Source organism: Oncorhynchus keta, chromosome 1 (genome assembly GCF_023373465.1).
Source record: "Oncorhynchus keta strain PuntledgeMale-10-30-2019 chromosome 1, Oket_V2, whole genome shotgun sequence".
NCBI classification, from domain to species: domain Eukaryota; kingdom Metazoa; phylum Chordata; class Actinopteri; order Salmoniformes; family Salmonidae; genus Oncorhynchus; species Oncorhynchus keta.
In genome coordinates, this window is record NC_068421.1 from 32,211,519 (window position 1) to 32,228,011 (window position 16,493).

The 16,493-nt window shown below is 43.7% G+C and overlaps 1 protein-coding gene across 1 annotated transcript in view; it reads right to left on the reverse strand.

Annotated features, from left to right (window-relative positions):
• Positions 1-358: 358 nt before the first annotated feature.
• frem2b (FRAS1 related extracellular matrix 2b) overlaps positions 359-16,493 on the reverse strand; it is a 114,508-nt gene continuing 98,373 nt past the window's right edge. The window contains exons 19-26 of the mRNA XM_052521836.1: positions 12,150-12,342; positions 11,780-11,884; positions 11,421-11,548; positions 11,001-11,135; positions 10,391-10,517; positions 5,102-5,289; positions 4,774-4,920; positions 359-4,308 (exon numbers count right to left, since the gene is read on the reverse strand). Coding sequence (XP_052377796.1) covers positions 3,715-4,308; positions 4,774-4,920; positions 5,102-5,289; positions 10,391-10,517; positions 11,001-11,135; positions 11,421-11,548; positions 11,780-11,884; positions 12,150-12,342 — 1,617 coding nt within the window. The 3' untranslated portion in view covers positions 359-3,714. The remainder of the gene's footprint in view (positions 4,309-4,773; positions 4,921-5,101; positions 5,290-10,390; positions 10,518-11,000; positions 11,136-11,420; positions 11,549-11,779; positions 11,885-12,149; positions 12,343-16,493) is intronic.

The window sequence follows — 16,493 nt, forward strand, 5'->3', positions numbered from 1 at the left end:
AATAGGGTTTCATTTGGGACAAGGCCTCAGCATCAACACCCCCTCTAGCCCACCTACCTCTCCTCCCTTCAGCTTCTCTGACTCCAGTCTTGGCATTGGAGGAACATTATGAAATACATCACATGTTTTCTCAGAAACCAGATTTTGGTTATGTCCCAAATGGATTCCTATTCCCTAAATAGTGCACTACTTTTGATCAGAGCCCATAGGGCCCTGGTCTGAAGTAGTGCGATATATAGGGGCTCTGGTCAAAAGTATCGCACTATGTAGGGAATAAGGTGCCATTTGGGAAGTAGCCTTTTCCAAACAGACCAAATACAAACACAACATCTGCTTTTCAAACAAGAGAGCAGTCTGATTTCCTTGAAAACACTTTATTTGCAGACCACTTTGTGCTTTAGGTCTATGTTACAAATACTTACAGCACATATGCCTTTAACATTGATAATTCCCAAAACATCCAAACGATATATTTATTCGCAGTACATATATTACATACATGTGTATACACTCACACAGGCATTAGATGCATTCAACAAAATCCTGAAATCATAATGGTGGTGTTAATAACATGATATAAGAGCTATTGGTGGTACAGTGACAAAATATAAAAATCAGCAAAAATAATCATATTCAAAAACAAAGAAATATTGGGATTCTACTTTAGTGGTATGATATTGTAAGTTGCATAGCATTTATGTTTTCAAAAATTAAACAGCAAACAATATAGAAATCGGAAGTTTATAAAGTAGTGGGTATATGAAGTCACTATCTATAGATACAGTATGGAGGTCATTGTATGTTATCTTAGTATTATAACTGGGGCATCTATTGACAAGGTGATGGTCTATACCTTTTCTTTATGCATCATTACATTGCAAAAGTGGCAACCATGTCTGAAACATATTTTATGTGGTTTGTGGCAGATTAGAAAATTATCTCCAGAGGGAAACAAATATCAGATCTTTATTATTGGCAAAATCCCTATGGATATTTATGTGAACAAATAAATACTTCTGTAATGTATAAACATACATCTCTAACAGCCATGATTTAGATTGTAGTAGATCATAGTTGGTTTTCCCTTCTGGTCGGAGACCCAAATGGCACCCATTTCTCGATATCGCGCACTACTATAAATGTAGTGAACTATAAAGGGAATAGGGTGCCATTTGGGATGCAGCCAATATTCATGGCCCATTATGAATGTTTTTATAGTAAGATACCAAATATGAATGTAAAACCTTTGGAGAACATTTGGTACAGATCAGTCACTTCATAGCCCTGTAGAGAAACAGAGTTAGTCCAGAATAGCACCCTACTCCCTATTTAGGGAATAAGCTACTCACTATATGATGAGTCTGTGCCTAGTGGATCCATCCAGAGCTGCTATAAACAGTACATTGCAGACCAGCTGTCTTTAAAATCAACTCACTAGTGGAGAGTTGGGTAAGTTGAGTCAAAGGGGTAAGTTGAGCCACTCTTGTCTCAAGGAAACCATACACAAAATGAATAATTTGACCAAATATTTAGGAAGAGGTCATCATTTCATGGAGTCTGAAGGAAGAAACCACTTGGAAAAAGTGGTAAGCAAGCAAGTATGTTCCAAAAAACAGATTTTCACCAAGTCAAATGAATTTATTGTGTTAGAGGTTTCAAGATGCTTGTATCTAAACCAAAATAGGTAGTCGTATCATTGTTCTATACATCAGTTGGGGTCTATAAGCTACAATATGAGGTCCTAAACCTAGCATGAATGTGCATCCTTGTAGCTTTGTGGGCTAATATAGTCAAACTGTTTGCCTTGTGATAAGTTTAGTAAATGTTTTCTTCCCAGGTATAATGAAAGGCTAAAATACACAAAAGTGATTGTGATGAATTGTGTTTGGAAAGTAAAGATAGACATGGTTTTAGAAAGGTACTGGTAATATTTCATTCAGTACAGAAATGTGCAGGGGTAAGTCGTGCCAAGATATCACTTTCTTTGGACAAGCTATGTTTTCAAAACTGTAATGTTTACATGAATTCTGATTATTTTCAGGGATACACAACATCCTGAAATATATGTAGATATCTTTGTTAGAAAGAATACTAGATTTCCATTGATGGAGTGATGCTGAATGTAAAAAATGGCTCAACTTACCTACTCTCCCCTACAGGATATACCTTTTCTCATTAGATTCAATTCAGTACTGTATGTATTCAAATACAGGACCACACTGATATAGGATATGTTCAAAATGGCACCCTATTCCCTATATGGTACCTCTGATCAAAAGTAGTGCACTAAATAGGGAATAGGATGCCATTTGGGAGATAGCTATAGAAAGTCACTACAACCGTGATTTTGGGACTATCGAGAGAACAATTATCCCCCCCAAAATTGTGATCAACTTGGAACTCTGTTAGGATAGAAAAACATGTAACTGAGTCTGAATTAGCTACAGTAGATTAGACACATTTTCCCCCAAATCTGCATTACACATTATTATACAAGTTTAAGCAATTATTTTAAAGACAATACAAAATCAGAAGCAGGCACAAATGATAGATAACCATTAATACAAACAAAAACAAATAGAATAACCATGTAATAGAGAAAATCTAAGTATTCATCCCAAATTACACCCTATTCCCTATATAGTGCACTACCAATAGTGCAAAATAGGGAATAGGGTGCCATTTGGGACACTCACTACAGTATAACATCCAGTGGATTCTTAGGCACCTGTTGAACTTCAACATGAATCAGCCTCCATACTACAGTATAGAGAGCAGACCTGGTTTCAAATACTATTTTAAATCATGTAAAATACTTCAGCTGTGATCAATTGAGCTTGCCTGTTGCAGTGGGACCAATATAAAAAGCAGGCTAAAGCTAATATACTTGACAGATTTAAAATAATGTTTGAACCCAGGTTTGACAGAGAGCTACAGTAGAACATTACAGTAGTACATATTCCCAGTGTTAGCAGACTATTGACAGTGGCTTGACACGGGAAAACAAACATACACATTGACAACTATGACAGTTCTATGACAACTTTGCAATCATATTGAATACTGAATACCAGGAATACCGGTATTCAACTATGGGCCTGGAAGGCTGAAACACTTCTGGTTATCATTCTTTCATTCTAACCAGAAACTGATTACATCATGGAACTCTACTGCCAATCAGTGACAATCAATCAATCAACTACCAGGTAGAAAAGACCATTAGCAGTTAACCTGCCCTACAGGCCTGGAGTTGAATAGCCCTGCTACATGTCCTTCTACCAACTCACAGGACCACCATCCATCCTACAGGACAGAGGCATTTTTGGGATCAAGTGTAACATCATAAAACAAAGCAATAATGAATGCTGGCAAGTGCCTTGAACAGAACAGGTTACAGGTACTGCCCTAGATGGGGCTCTCCCCATAGAGAGAGATTGTTTAACCTCTATGGTCTCCCCTACAGCAGAGCAGAAGGACTGCAGGATTTCAAGTAGGTTTTTGTACGGAACCAAAGCTCTCATTGCCGACTGTGTTGTTTCAGTTGTCCCCTCCCTCTCTTTATATCCAAATGTAAAAGAGGCACTTGCAAAAAAAAAGCACACAAAAAAAAAAAAAAACATCTGTCAGTGTTTTTTTTTCTGTGGAGAATATCTGTCCATCGGTCTTTCTGTCTCAGTGGTCATGTCGAAGGAAGTCCGTTTGTCTGTCTGTCCGTCAGACTTCTGAACTGTCCAAGCCACCGCAAGTGAACCCTGATGTCACCATGGGCTCAGTGGAGCTTGACGTTGTTGTGGGAACCTCCATCTTCTTCTTCTCCTGTCTGGACCGTACGGTTAGCACTATGACGATGATGATGAGGATGGTGAGGAGGAGGCCCACCAGGATCCCTATGATCAGGACCAGGCTGTCCTCGCTCTCCTCAGGATGGTTCAGCTCCCTGGGCACCACACCCCGAGTGAGGACCTCCCGGTCGGGGCTGGTGCGGCGCTGGCGGCTGAGGTCCAGGGCGATATGGAGAATGTTGGTGCCTCGGTTGTTGTCCAGGCCGATGTCCTCTGTCAGGTCTGGCACCCTGTTTGCTGACCGCCTGGAGCGAAACTGGGACGGTCCTCCTGCAGCCATAGTTTGACGCTGGGTTTCTCTGTCCATGCTGCTGTGTTGGGTCAGGGAGTGGCCTCCTGCAGCCAAACTGCTGTGTTGGGTGAGTGTGTGGTACTCCAGACTTCTCTTCCCGATGCCCCTGTTAGCATTCTCTCTGGAGCGGACGGTGTAGATGGTGTGGATGAACCACTCTCTCCCTGCTGACACCTGGACACCAGAGGAACAGGGTTAGTCATGAGGGCTGGGTAGTTTACCTGATCATGACAGGAACAATCCCTGGTCATTAAAGATAGAGTCATTAATATAAACAATAACAAGCGACACCCCACCTCTGTTTTGGTAAAAAGCTGAGGGATGGGCCTGGAGAAATGTAACCACTCTCAAATTCATTGACAGGGCTGACAATCCAGGGCTGACCATCCATGATATCAACATGATAGTTTTTACCATGTTTTGAGTTACGACAGTTGAACTAAGCTTATGAGGCATTTCTAAGTTATATTCTACAAGAATCAATGGGTATATATAATAAATGTATTGGTCCAAAACTGGATGTAGCAACTAAGGATTCTAGCTTTAAAGCAGTGAAAGTGAATGTTAGAAATATGAAAGACCAGGATGTTCCTTCTCCACTATTCTGTGTTATGTAGCATAGGGGTCAGGGAGACGTACCTGGAACAGTGCTGTAGAGTCCATGCTGAAGCCGTCAGATCCAGGCTGTCTGACCAGGGCCAGGGCCTCAGGGTCGTCTACAGCCAGCAGAGCCCTGAACCCCACGTTACCAAACGACCTGGCCTGGGTCTCTGGCTGGGCCTTATCCTGGAGGAGGAGAGGGAAACACTAGTAAACACTGTACCAACATTGGTAAAGGTGTTTAGGATATGTATGTGCATTTACCCTGTACTAGATCCTTGTCTACATCCCACATTACACGCTATTCCCCAGATATTGCACTACTTTTGGCCAGAGCACGATGGACCCTGCACAGTACTGTACTTACAATGATTTTGAATCTGTAAAGCAGCGATGGAGCATCAGCCAGACAGCCGTACTCATTGTTGTTGGGGTTGTACTTGGGCACGTATCCATCCGCGCCGGTGCACAGGAACACCTTCTCTATGTTACAGATAAAGGAATCCCCCAGGTTCTGGACTGGGTCCACCATCACTCTGCCATATATCATGTCACCTGGGAGGAGATCAAGGTTTGGGTTAATACAGTAATAACTCAATCAATCATTCAGATAGTCAATGGGGCTACCTCCATCCCAAATAGCAACCTATTCCCTATGTAGTGTACTACTTCTGTCATCCAACCTATGAGAACTATTGTATCATGAACTGACATGTTGTCCACCCAATCAAAGTAACAGATAATTCATCTAGTACAGAAAGAATAAGCTACAGCTAGCTGGCACTGCAAACATAAAATGTGGCGAGTAGTTGACTCAAAGAGAGAGAAAGACAATAGTTGAACAGTTTTGAACAAATACATTTCTGAAAACATTAAGGAGGAACGAGAGAGATAGCTATATTTTGTTGTATTTTTTCCCTCTGTTTTCATGTCCACTTACTTAGCTAGCAAATGCAGCTAGCTAGTTTAGCCGACTCAAGCAGAGAGGGATGCTATGTTAGCTAGATGGCTATGGCTATCCAACACTGTAACTCCGCTAAGTCAAGGTACGCTTTTGGTTGTATTCATTTATTGCCAGCTGGTGTAACTGCTAAACTGCTTGCTGCCTGTACACTCTACAGGATGATTGTAGCGGATTAGTATCAAGTTAGTTCTAGTAGGTATGTTGACTATGATGTTAACATGGTGACGATGTGGGCTGTGTGTAACGGTTAGCAGTCATGATATGAAGGTTTGGCTTGGAAAGGTTTTTTCACCTGGTCACAGACAGCTGATATGTTGTGCACTGAAGTCCACAAGCCAAGGAGAAAATGTGAGAGGAGGAGAGCAAGTACAGTGCCTTTGGAAAGTAATCAGACCCCTTGAGGTTTTACACATTTTGTTGGGATACAGCGTTATTCGAAAATGTATTAAATTGGGCTTTTTTTCTCGTCAATCTACACACAATACCCCATAATGAAAAAGCAAAAACAGGATTTTAGAAATGTAAAATATCACATTTACATAAGTATTCAGACCCTTTACTCACTACTTTGTTAAGCACCTTTGGCAGCGATTTCAGTCTCGAGTCTTCTTGGGTATGACACTACAAACTTGGCACACCTGTATTTGGGGAGTTTCAGCTATTTTCAGGTCTCTTCAGAGATGTTTGATCGGGTTCAAGTCCAGGCTCTTCCTGGGCCACTCAAGGACATTGAGAGACTTGTCCCAAAGTCACTCCTGTGTTGTCTTGGCTCTGACCTTAGGGTCGTTGTCCTTGTGGAAGGTAAACCTTAGCCCCAGGTCTTGAGCGCTCTGGGGCAGGTTTTCATCAAGGTTCTCTCTGTACTTTGCTTCGGTCATCTTTGCCTCGATTCTGACTAGTCTCCCAGTCTCTGCTGCTGAAAAACATCCCCACAGCATGATGCTGCCACCACCATGCCCTCACCGTAGGGATGGTGCCAGGTTTCCTCTAGAAGTTCATTCTTGGTTTCATCAGACCAGAGAATCTTGTTTCTCATGGTCTGAGAGTCTTTAGTTGCCTTTTGGCAAACTCCAAGTGGGCTGTCATGTGCCTTTTACTGGGGAGTGGCACTCTACCATAAAGGCCTGATTGGTGGAGTGCTGCAGAGATGTTTGTCCTTCTGGAAGGTTCTCCAATTTCCACAGAGGAACTCTAGAGCTCTGTCAGACTGACCATCAGGTTCTTGGTCACCTCCCTGACCAAGGCCCTTCTCCCCCAATTGCTCAGTTTGGCCGGGCGGCCAGCTCTAGGAAGAGTATTGGTGTTTCCAAACTTCTTCCATTTAAGAATGATGGAGGCCACTGTGTTCTTGGGGACCATCAATGCTGCAGTTTTTGCTACCCTTCCCCAAATCTGTGCCTCAACACAATCCTGTCTTGGAGCTATACGGACAATTGCTTCAACCTCATGGCTTGGTTTTTGCTCTGACATGCACTGTCAACTGTGGGACCTTATATAGACAGGTGTGTGGCTTTTCCAATCAATTGAATTTACCACAGGTGGACTCCAATCAAGTTGTAGAAACATCTCAAGGATGATCAATGGAAACAGGATGCACCTGAGCTCAATTTCGAGTCTCATAGCAAAGGGTCTGAATACTTATGTAAATAAGGTATTTCTGTTTTTAATATATTTGTAAAAAAAAATGTGATCAATTTTAGAATAAGGCTGTAACGTAACAAAATGTGGAAACAGTCAAGGGGTCTGAATACCTTCCGACGGCACTGTAGATAGATGCGAGAAGGAATTATATATACAACGAGCAAAGTGATTATGTCGTTTGTATGTGGGTGCTATGAAAGTGAACTGTGTTTGTGTGTGATCAGGTGTGTATTCATTCGGTAGATTTGGTTGAAAATGTTTCTTAAATGGAAGCAAAAGGAACGAAATGTGGATAAACATACCTGAATTTGTCCAAAAGAAACTCTCGTTTGCAACTGTTGGACTAATGATTACACACTAGATCAGCTAGATGCAGGCAAGAGTCTGCAAGGCGGTATTGAATGTGTCACTGTCTCTCACCTTGTTTACACAAAATGTTATCTTGACCTGTGCACCTACGTTGTAAACTTTATTTCATAGGCTAGGTTGTAGCAACCTCATGATGACCGACCCTCCCTCATCTTAAACAGCACTGACCGATCCTTCCTCAACTTAACTTCTTATGGCTGGGGGGCAGTATCGAGTAGCTTGGATGAATAAGGTGCCCAGAGTAAACTGCCTGCTACTCAGGCTCAGAAGCTAAGATATGCATATTATTAGTAGATTTTGATAGAAAACACTCAGAAGTTTCTAAAACTGTTTGAATGATGTCTGAGTATAACAGAACTTATATGGCAGGCAAAAACCTGAGAAAAAATCCAACCAGGAAGTGGGAAATCTGAGGTTTGTAGGTTTTTGTAGTTTTTTTTGTAGGTTTTCAAGTCTTTGCCTATCCATACAGTGTACAATTTGGTCCAATTGCACTTCCTAAGGCTTCCACTAGATGTCACCAGTCTATAGAACCTTGTTTCAGGCTTCTACTGTGAAGAGGGAGCGAATAAGAGCTGTTTGAGTCAGGGGTCTGGCAGAGTGCCATGAGCTGATCACGTGCGCCCGTGAGAGTTAGCTGCGTTCCTTTTCCTTTCTAAAGACAAAGGAATTGTCCGGTTGGAATATTATTGAAGTTTTATGATAAAAACATCCTAAAGATTGATTCTATATATCGTTTGACATGTTTCTACAAACTGTAATGGAACTGTTGTCTAAACTAAGTGCCTGCGCCTTGTGAATTTGGATTTGTGAACTAAACGCGAACAAAAAGGAGGTATTTGGACATAAATGATGGACTTTATCGATTTTTTAATTTTTATTGTGGAACTGGGATTCCTGGGAGTGCATTCCGATGAAGATCATTAAAGGTAAGTGAATATTTATAATGCTATTTCTTACTTCTGTTTACAACATGGCGGGTATCTGTATGGCTTGTTTTTGTCTCTGAGCGCTGTACTCAGATTATTGCATGGTGTGCTTTTTCCGTAAAGCTTTTTTGAAATCTGACACAGCGGTTGCATTAAGGAGAAGTATATCTTTAATTCCATGTATAACACTTGTATTTTCATCAACATTCGAGATGAGTATGTCTGTAAATTGATGTGGCTCTCTGCAAAATCACTGGATGTTTTGGAAGCAAAACATTACTGAATATAACGTGCCAATGTAAACTGAGATTTTTGGATATAAATATGAACTTTATCGAACAAAACATACATGTATTGTGTAACATTAAGTCCTATGAGTGTCATCTGATGAAGATCATCAAAAATGAGTGATTAATTTAATCTCTATTTCTGCCTTTTGTGACTCCTCTCTTTGGCAGGAAAAATGGCTGTGTTTTCTGTAACTAGGTGCTGACCTAACATAATCATATGGTGTGCTTTCGCTGTAAGGCCTTTTTGAAATCGGACACTGTGGTGGGATTAACAACAAGTTTATCTTTAAAATTCTGTATAATACATTCATTTTAATTATGAGATTTCTGTTGTTTGAATTTGGCGCCCTGCACTTTCACTGGCTGTTGTCAAAACGATCCCGTTAACGGGATTTCAGCCGTAAGAAGTTTTAAACAGCATTGACCGATCCTTCCTTATCTTAAACAGCACTGACCGCCACAATAAGGTGAGGGATTGATTGATAAATGCCCATGTGAGAGGCTGTGTTTGTTTGTAGCGTTACAGTACCCTGTGAGAAGGCTGTGTTTGTTTGTAGTGTTACAGTACCCTGTGAGAAGGCTGTGTTTGTTTGTAGTGTTACAGTACCCTGTGAGAAGGCTGTGTTTGTTTGTAGCGTTACAGTACCCTGTGAGAAGGCTGTGTTTGTTTGTAGCGTTACAGTACCCTGTGAGAAGGCTGTGTTTGTTTGTAGTGGTACAGTACCCTGTGAGAAGGCTGTGTTTGTTTGTAGCGTTACAGTACCCTGTGAGAAGGCTGTGTTTGTTTGTAGCATTACAGTACCCTGTGAGAAGGCTGTGTTTGTTTGTAGCGTTACAGTACCCTGTGAGAAGGCTGTGTTTGTTTGTAGCATTACAGTACCCTGTGAGAAGGCTGTGTTTGTTTGTAGCATTACAGTACCCTGTGAGAAGGCTGTGTTTGTTTGTAACATTACAGTACCCTGTGAGAAGGCTGTGTTTGTTTGTAACGTTACAGTACCCTATGAGAAGGCTGTGTTGGTTTGTAACGTTACAGTACCCTGTGAGAGGCTGTGTTTGTTTGTAACGTTACAGTACCCTGTGAGAAGGCTGTGTTTGTTTGTAACATTACAGTACCCTGTGAGAAGGCTGTGTTTGTTTGTAGCGTTACAGTACCCTGTGAGAAGGCTGTGTTTGTTTGTAGCGTTACAGTACCCTGTGAGAAGGCTGTGTTTGTTTGTAATGTTACAGTACCCTGTGAGAGGCTGTGTTTGTTTGTAACGTTACAGTACCCTGTGAAAAGGCTGTGTTGGTTTGTAGCGTTACAGTACCCTGTGAGAAGGCTGTGTTGGTTTTTAGCGTTACAGTACCCTGTGAGAAGGCTGTGTTGGTTTTTAGCGTTACAGTACCCTGTGAGAAGGCTGTGTTTGTTTGTCATGTTACAGTACCCTGTGGGAAGGCTGTGTTGGTTTGTAGCGTTACAGTACCCTGTGAGAAGGCTGTGTCGCTCTCCTGTCCGAAGCCCATGGATCCGTCAGACAGCCACAAAGTTCTCTTAGACAGCAGCAACATGTGTGTGTTCAGACTGAACTCAGCCGCAACCGGGTCACTCACCTGGGATAGGACACACACAGTACAAGGTTTTACCATCTTAGTATAGGACAGCACATACCATTCAGTTACCATCAGAGAACACAGACCGATCACAGTGTTACCATCAGACAAACACCCCTCAAGCTGTTTCCAACTAGAGTACATCTCTGTGTGCACTCAAAGATTGTCATCTCACAGACACTTTAATGATATGATATGGATGTTCGCTCTTAGAAAAAGGTTTCCAAAAGGGTACTTTGGCTGTCCTCGTAGGAAAACCCTTTTTGATTCCAGGTGGAAACCTTTTTGGTTCCAGGTAGAGCCCTTCTGGGTTCCATGTAGAACCCTTTCTACAGAAGGTTCGACATGGAATCCAAAAGGGTTCTACCTGCAACCAAAAATGGTTATTCAAAGGGTTCTCCTATGGGGACAGCCGAAGGACCCTTTAGGGTACTAAATAGCACCTCTTTTTCTAAGTGTGTAGTTATCCTAGGGTGATCTGACCTGCTGGAAGCGTATGTCCAGGTCAAAGGTGACAGGTTCTCTGGGGTTACAGACAGGAGGCAGGGAGTACTCCAGACTGGGAGGAGAGGTACAGGGCAGCAGCTTCACCGTGTAGGTACCTGAGTAGTCACGCACCTGGGAGACAGAGGGGAATAAGACACTTATTTACACCAGATACACCAGTGCCGATAACACACTACGACTCAAGAAGGAAATCCTGTAAATGGCATAAGGGCTTGTAAGTAAGCATTTCACGGTAAGGTTGTTGTTGTTGTATTCGGCCCAATATGACAAATAAAAAATGTATTTGATTTGATTTGCTACACTTATGACATAGAGTTAGCAGATAAATAAATAAAGATGATATGAAATATATTGATAACTCAGTATTAAAGATGGAAGAAAAGATGCTGTCCTCACAGCGAAGTCTGATGTAAAGGTCCACTGCTGCATGGGCTGGTTGTAGGTGGGCTCGCTCCTCACCAGGCTGAGGTTAAAGGTCACCCCAGGGTGGTCCGCACACATCACCATGGACGACAGAGAGGAAGCTGGATACAGACACAGGTAAGGCTAATACAGAACTAAAGAGGAATATGTACAGTATCAAGTGTGTCAGAGTAGGAGTGCTGACTTAGGATCAGTTTAGTCTTTTACATCAAAATGAATAAGATTACATGGACGGGGGGACGTGATCCTAGATCAGCACTCATACTCTGAGACACATACTTGTTTAAGACCGTGGATGTACTGTATGAAAAGAGTAGATAATGTGAACATACCAGAGTGTGATATGACAAATAGTCCTCTGAATCGAGCCTCTGTTCTGAAGTTGACCACCAGACGACCCTGTTCATTGATACGCATACTGGTGGGGTACAGGGCTCCTACAGAATATAGCCAGTCAGTCTCCCTGTCACACTGAACTAACACATCCCTACTATTATAGCCCACCCACTGAGGAAGGTGCGGTGAAGGGCACCTGCAGTCACACCAAGCTAACACATCCTCATTAATTGCTGTAGAAGCAATAACATAACCATATCATCTGTGGTCAAAGTACACCAGACAGTGTTGTATTTGTTTGTTTTTGCCTCATTCTGTAAAGACTGAAATGACTTCTGAATATATTTCATTTGATGTGAGACTTGCCTTGTAGCTCAGCCTCAGGAGGGCTGCCGATGCCGTCCCGCCACAAGATGGCAGTGTCGTATACGAAGGTGAGTCGTAGCTCAGATTGCAGGTCAAAATGCTGCCAGCCCCCTGCCCCAACCGGGGAGTGGAACACATAGGAGACGTGGAGGGGCACCCGGAGGGTCACATAGGACTGGACCAGGTTCAACACCTAGAGAGAGACATACATCAAATCAAGCCGTATTTAACATGCATTTTAACATCAATACACTCTACAACAACTGTACAGCAATAGTAGGTTCAACTCCAACAGAGACAGGAGAAAGAGAGAGAAATAGAGAGGGGGGAGAGAGAAAGATAGTGAAATAAAAAGCGAACTAAAGAGAGAGAAATTGTCACGCCCTGGCCTTAGTTATCTTTGTTTTCTTTATTATTTTGGTTAGGTCAGGGTGTGACATGGGGGATTTATGCGTTTTGTCTGGTCTAGGGTTTTTTGTATGTTTATGGGGCTGTTTCCTTTCTAGGTAGTTTGTAAGTCTATGGTTGCCTAGATTGGTTCTCAATTAGAGGCAGCTGTCTATCGTTGTCTCTGATTGGGAACCATATTTAGGCAGCCATATTCTGTGGGTACTTTGTGGGTGGTTAATTGCTGTCTGTGTCATTGCACCAGATAGGACTGTTTCGGTTTTCACATTTGTTGTTTTGTATTTTGTAGTGTTCTTGTTTATCGTCTATAGTAAACATGTTGAACACTAACCACACAGCATTTTGGTCCTCCTCTCCTTCAGCGGAAGAAAGCCATTACAAAACCACCCACCACAACAGGACCAAGCAGCGTGGTAACGGGCAGGAGCAGGAGAGGCAGCGATGTCAGGATTTCTGGACATGGGAGCAGAATCTGGACTATACAACTTGGGAAGGTTGTCTCCCTGGCGGTCGACCCAGGGAGAGTGCCGGAGCCCGCCTGGGATTCGCTGGAGCAGTGCGAGGAGGGTTACAGGAGAATGGAGTTGGCGAAACGAGCACGGTAGGAAGCCCGAGAGGCAGCCACAAAATGTTTTGGGGGAGGGCACACAGGGAGTATGGCAAAGCCAGGTAGGAGACCTGCGCCAACTTCCTGTGCTTACCGGAGAGTGAGAGAGACCAGGCAGGCACCATGTTATGCTGTGGAGCGCACGGTGTCTCCAGTGCGGGTGCATAGCCCGGTGCGGTACATTCCCGCTAGAGTGGGCATCGAGCCCGGTAGGTTTGGGAGGCTCGATGCTCCAGTGCGCCTGCACGCACCAGCGCTCCCGTGGCAGCCCCCGGCACCAGGCTTCCTGTGCGTGTCCAGAGTCCAGCACTCCCTGTTCCTCCTCCCCGCACTCGCCCTGAGGTGCGTGTCCTCGGCCCAGTACCACCAGTGCCGGCACCACGCACCAGGCCTACAGTGCGCCTCGCCTGTCCAGAGAGCTGCTAGAGTCTCCCGCCTGTCCAGAGAGCTGCTAGAGTCTCCCGCCTGTCCAGAGCTGCTAGAGTCTCCCGCCTGTCCAGAGCTGCTAGAGTCTCCCGCCTGTCCAGAGCTGCTAGAGTCTCCCGCCTGTCCAGAGCTGCTAGAGTCTCCCGCCTGTCCAGAGCTGCTAGAGTCTCCCGCCTGTCCAGAGCTGCTAGAGTCTCCCGCCTGTCCAGAGCTGCTAGAGTCTCCCGCCTGTCCAGAGCTGCTAGAGTCTCCCGCCTGTCCAGAGCTGCTAGAGTCTCCCGCCTGTCCAGAGCTGCTAGAGTCTCCCGCCTGTCCAGAGCTGCTAGACTCTCCCGCTTGTCCAGAGCTGCTAGACTCTCCCGCTTGTCCAGAGCCGCCAGAGTCTCCCGCCTGTCCAGAGCCGCCAGAGCCACCAGTCTGCAAGGAGCCGCCAGTCTGCAAGGAGCCGCCAGTCTGCAAGGAGCCGCCAGTCTGCAAGGAGCCGCCAGTCTGCAAGGAGCCGCCAGTCAGCCAGGAGCCGCCAGTCAGCCAGGATCCGCCAGAGCCGCCAGTCAGCCAGGATCCGCCAGAGCCGCCAGTCAGCCAGGATCCGCCAGAGCCGCCAGTCAGCCAGGATCCGCCAGAGCCGCCAGTCAGCCAGGATCCGCCAGAGCCGCCAGTCAGCCAGGATCCGCCAGTCAGCCAGGATTCGCCAGTCAGCCAGGATTCGCCAGTCAGCCAGGATTCGCCAGTCAGCCAGGATCCGCCAGAGCAGTCAGTCAGCCAGGAGCTGCCAGAGCAGTCAACCAGCCTGAGCTGCCCCTCAGTCCTGGGCTGCCCCTCAGTCCTGGGCTGCCCCTCAGTCCTGGGCTGCCCCTCAGTCCTGGGCTGCCCCTCAGTCCGGCGGAGTTTGTTTAGTGGAGGAGTGGGGCCCTTTAGTAAGGTTTCCAATCCTAGGTCGGCGGCGAGGGTCGCCGTTCCTAGGAAGAGACTAAAGCGGAAAAAGACTATGGTGGAGTGGGGTCCACATCCTGCGCCAGAGCCGCCACCGTGGACAGACGCCCACCCAGACCCTCCCCTATGGATTTAGGTGTGCGGCCGGGAGTCCGCACCTTTGGGGAGGGGGTACTGTCACACCCTGGCCTTAGTTATCTTTGTTTTCTTTATTATTTTGGTTAGGTCAGGGTGTGACATGGGGATTTAGTTTGTAGGTCTATGGTTGCCTAGATTGGTTCTCAACTATCAGCTATTGGTTCTCAGTCTATCGTCGTCTCTGATTGGGACCATATTTAGGCAGCCATATTCTGTGGGTACTTTGTGGGTGGTTGTCTTCTGTCTTTGTGTCATTGCACCAGATAGGAGAGCTAGTGAAATAGTACATACATTACATCAAACTCTGCAAGGTGCGTTTAAACATCCACACACTTAAACATCCAACAAGCAGGGAGCTTACAGAAGGTCCCTAGTACTGGTTTATATATAGGCCTATACTAAACATTTACAAGCTGCCTATCTGTATGGAGCTTGCATATACCTCATGGGAACAGTATTCAGACCCACTCATAACTTAACAAATACCTCATGGGAACGGTATCCACTCATTACTAACAAATACTTCATGATATCAGTATCCACTCATAACTTAACAAATACCTAATTGAATCAGTATCCACTCATTACTAACAAATACTTCATGAGATCCGTATCCACTCATAACTTAACAAATATCTCATGGGATCAGTATCTACTCATAACTTAAATACCTCATGGGAACAGTATCCACTCATAACTAACAAATACCTAATGGGATCAGTATCTACTCATTACTTAACAAATACCTCATGGGATCAGTATCTACTCATAACTTAACAAATACCTCATGGGATCAGTATCTACTCATAACTTAACAAATACCTCATGGGAACAGTATCTACTCATAACTTAACAAATACCTCATGGGATCAGTATCTACTCATTACTTAACAAATACCTCATGGGATCAGTATCTACTTATAACTTAACAAATACCTCATGGGATCAGTATCTACTCCTTACTTAACAAATACCTAATGGGATCAGTATCTACTCATTACTTAACAAATACCTAATGGGATCAGTATCTACTCATTACTTAACAAATACCTCATTGGATCAGTATCTACTCATTACTTAACAAATACCTCATGGGATCAGTATCTACTCATAACTTAACAAATACCTCATTGGATCAGTATCTATTCATAACTTAACAAATACCTCATGGGATCAGTATCTACTCATTACTTAACAAATACCTAATTGGATCAGTATCTACTCATAACTTAACAAATACCTCATGGGATCAGTATCTACTCATTACTTAACAAATACCTCATAGGATCAGTATCTACTTATAACTTAACAAATACCTCATGGGATCAGTATCTATTCATAACTTAACAAATACCTCATGGGATCAGTATCTACTCATAACTTAACAAATACCTAATTGGATCAGTATCCACTCATAACTTAACAAATACCTCATGGGAACAGTATCTACTCATAACTTAACAAATACCTCATGGGAACAGTATCTACTCATAACTTAACAAATACCTCATGGGAACAGTATCTACTCATAACTTAACAAATACCTCATGGGATCAGTATCTACTCATTACTAACAAATACCTTATTGGATCAGTATCTACTCATAACTTAACATACCTCATGGGATCAGTATCCACTCATAACTTAACAAATACCTCATGGGATCAGTATCTACTCATTACTTAACAAATACCTCATGGGATCAGTATCTACTCATTACTAACAAATACCTTATTGGATCAGTATCTACTCATAACTTAACATACCTCATGGGATCAGTATCCACTCATAACTTAACAAATACCTCATGGGATCAGTATCTACTCATTACT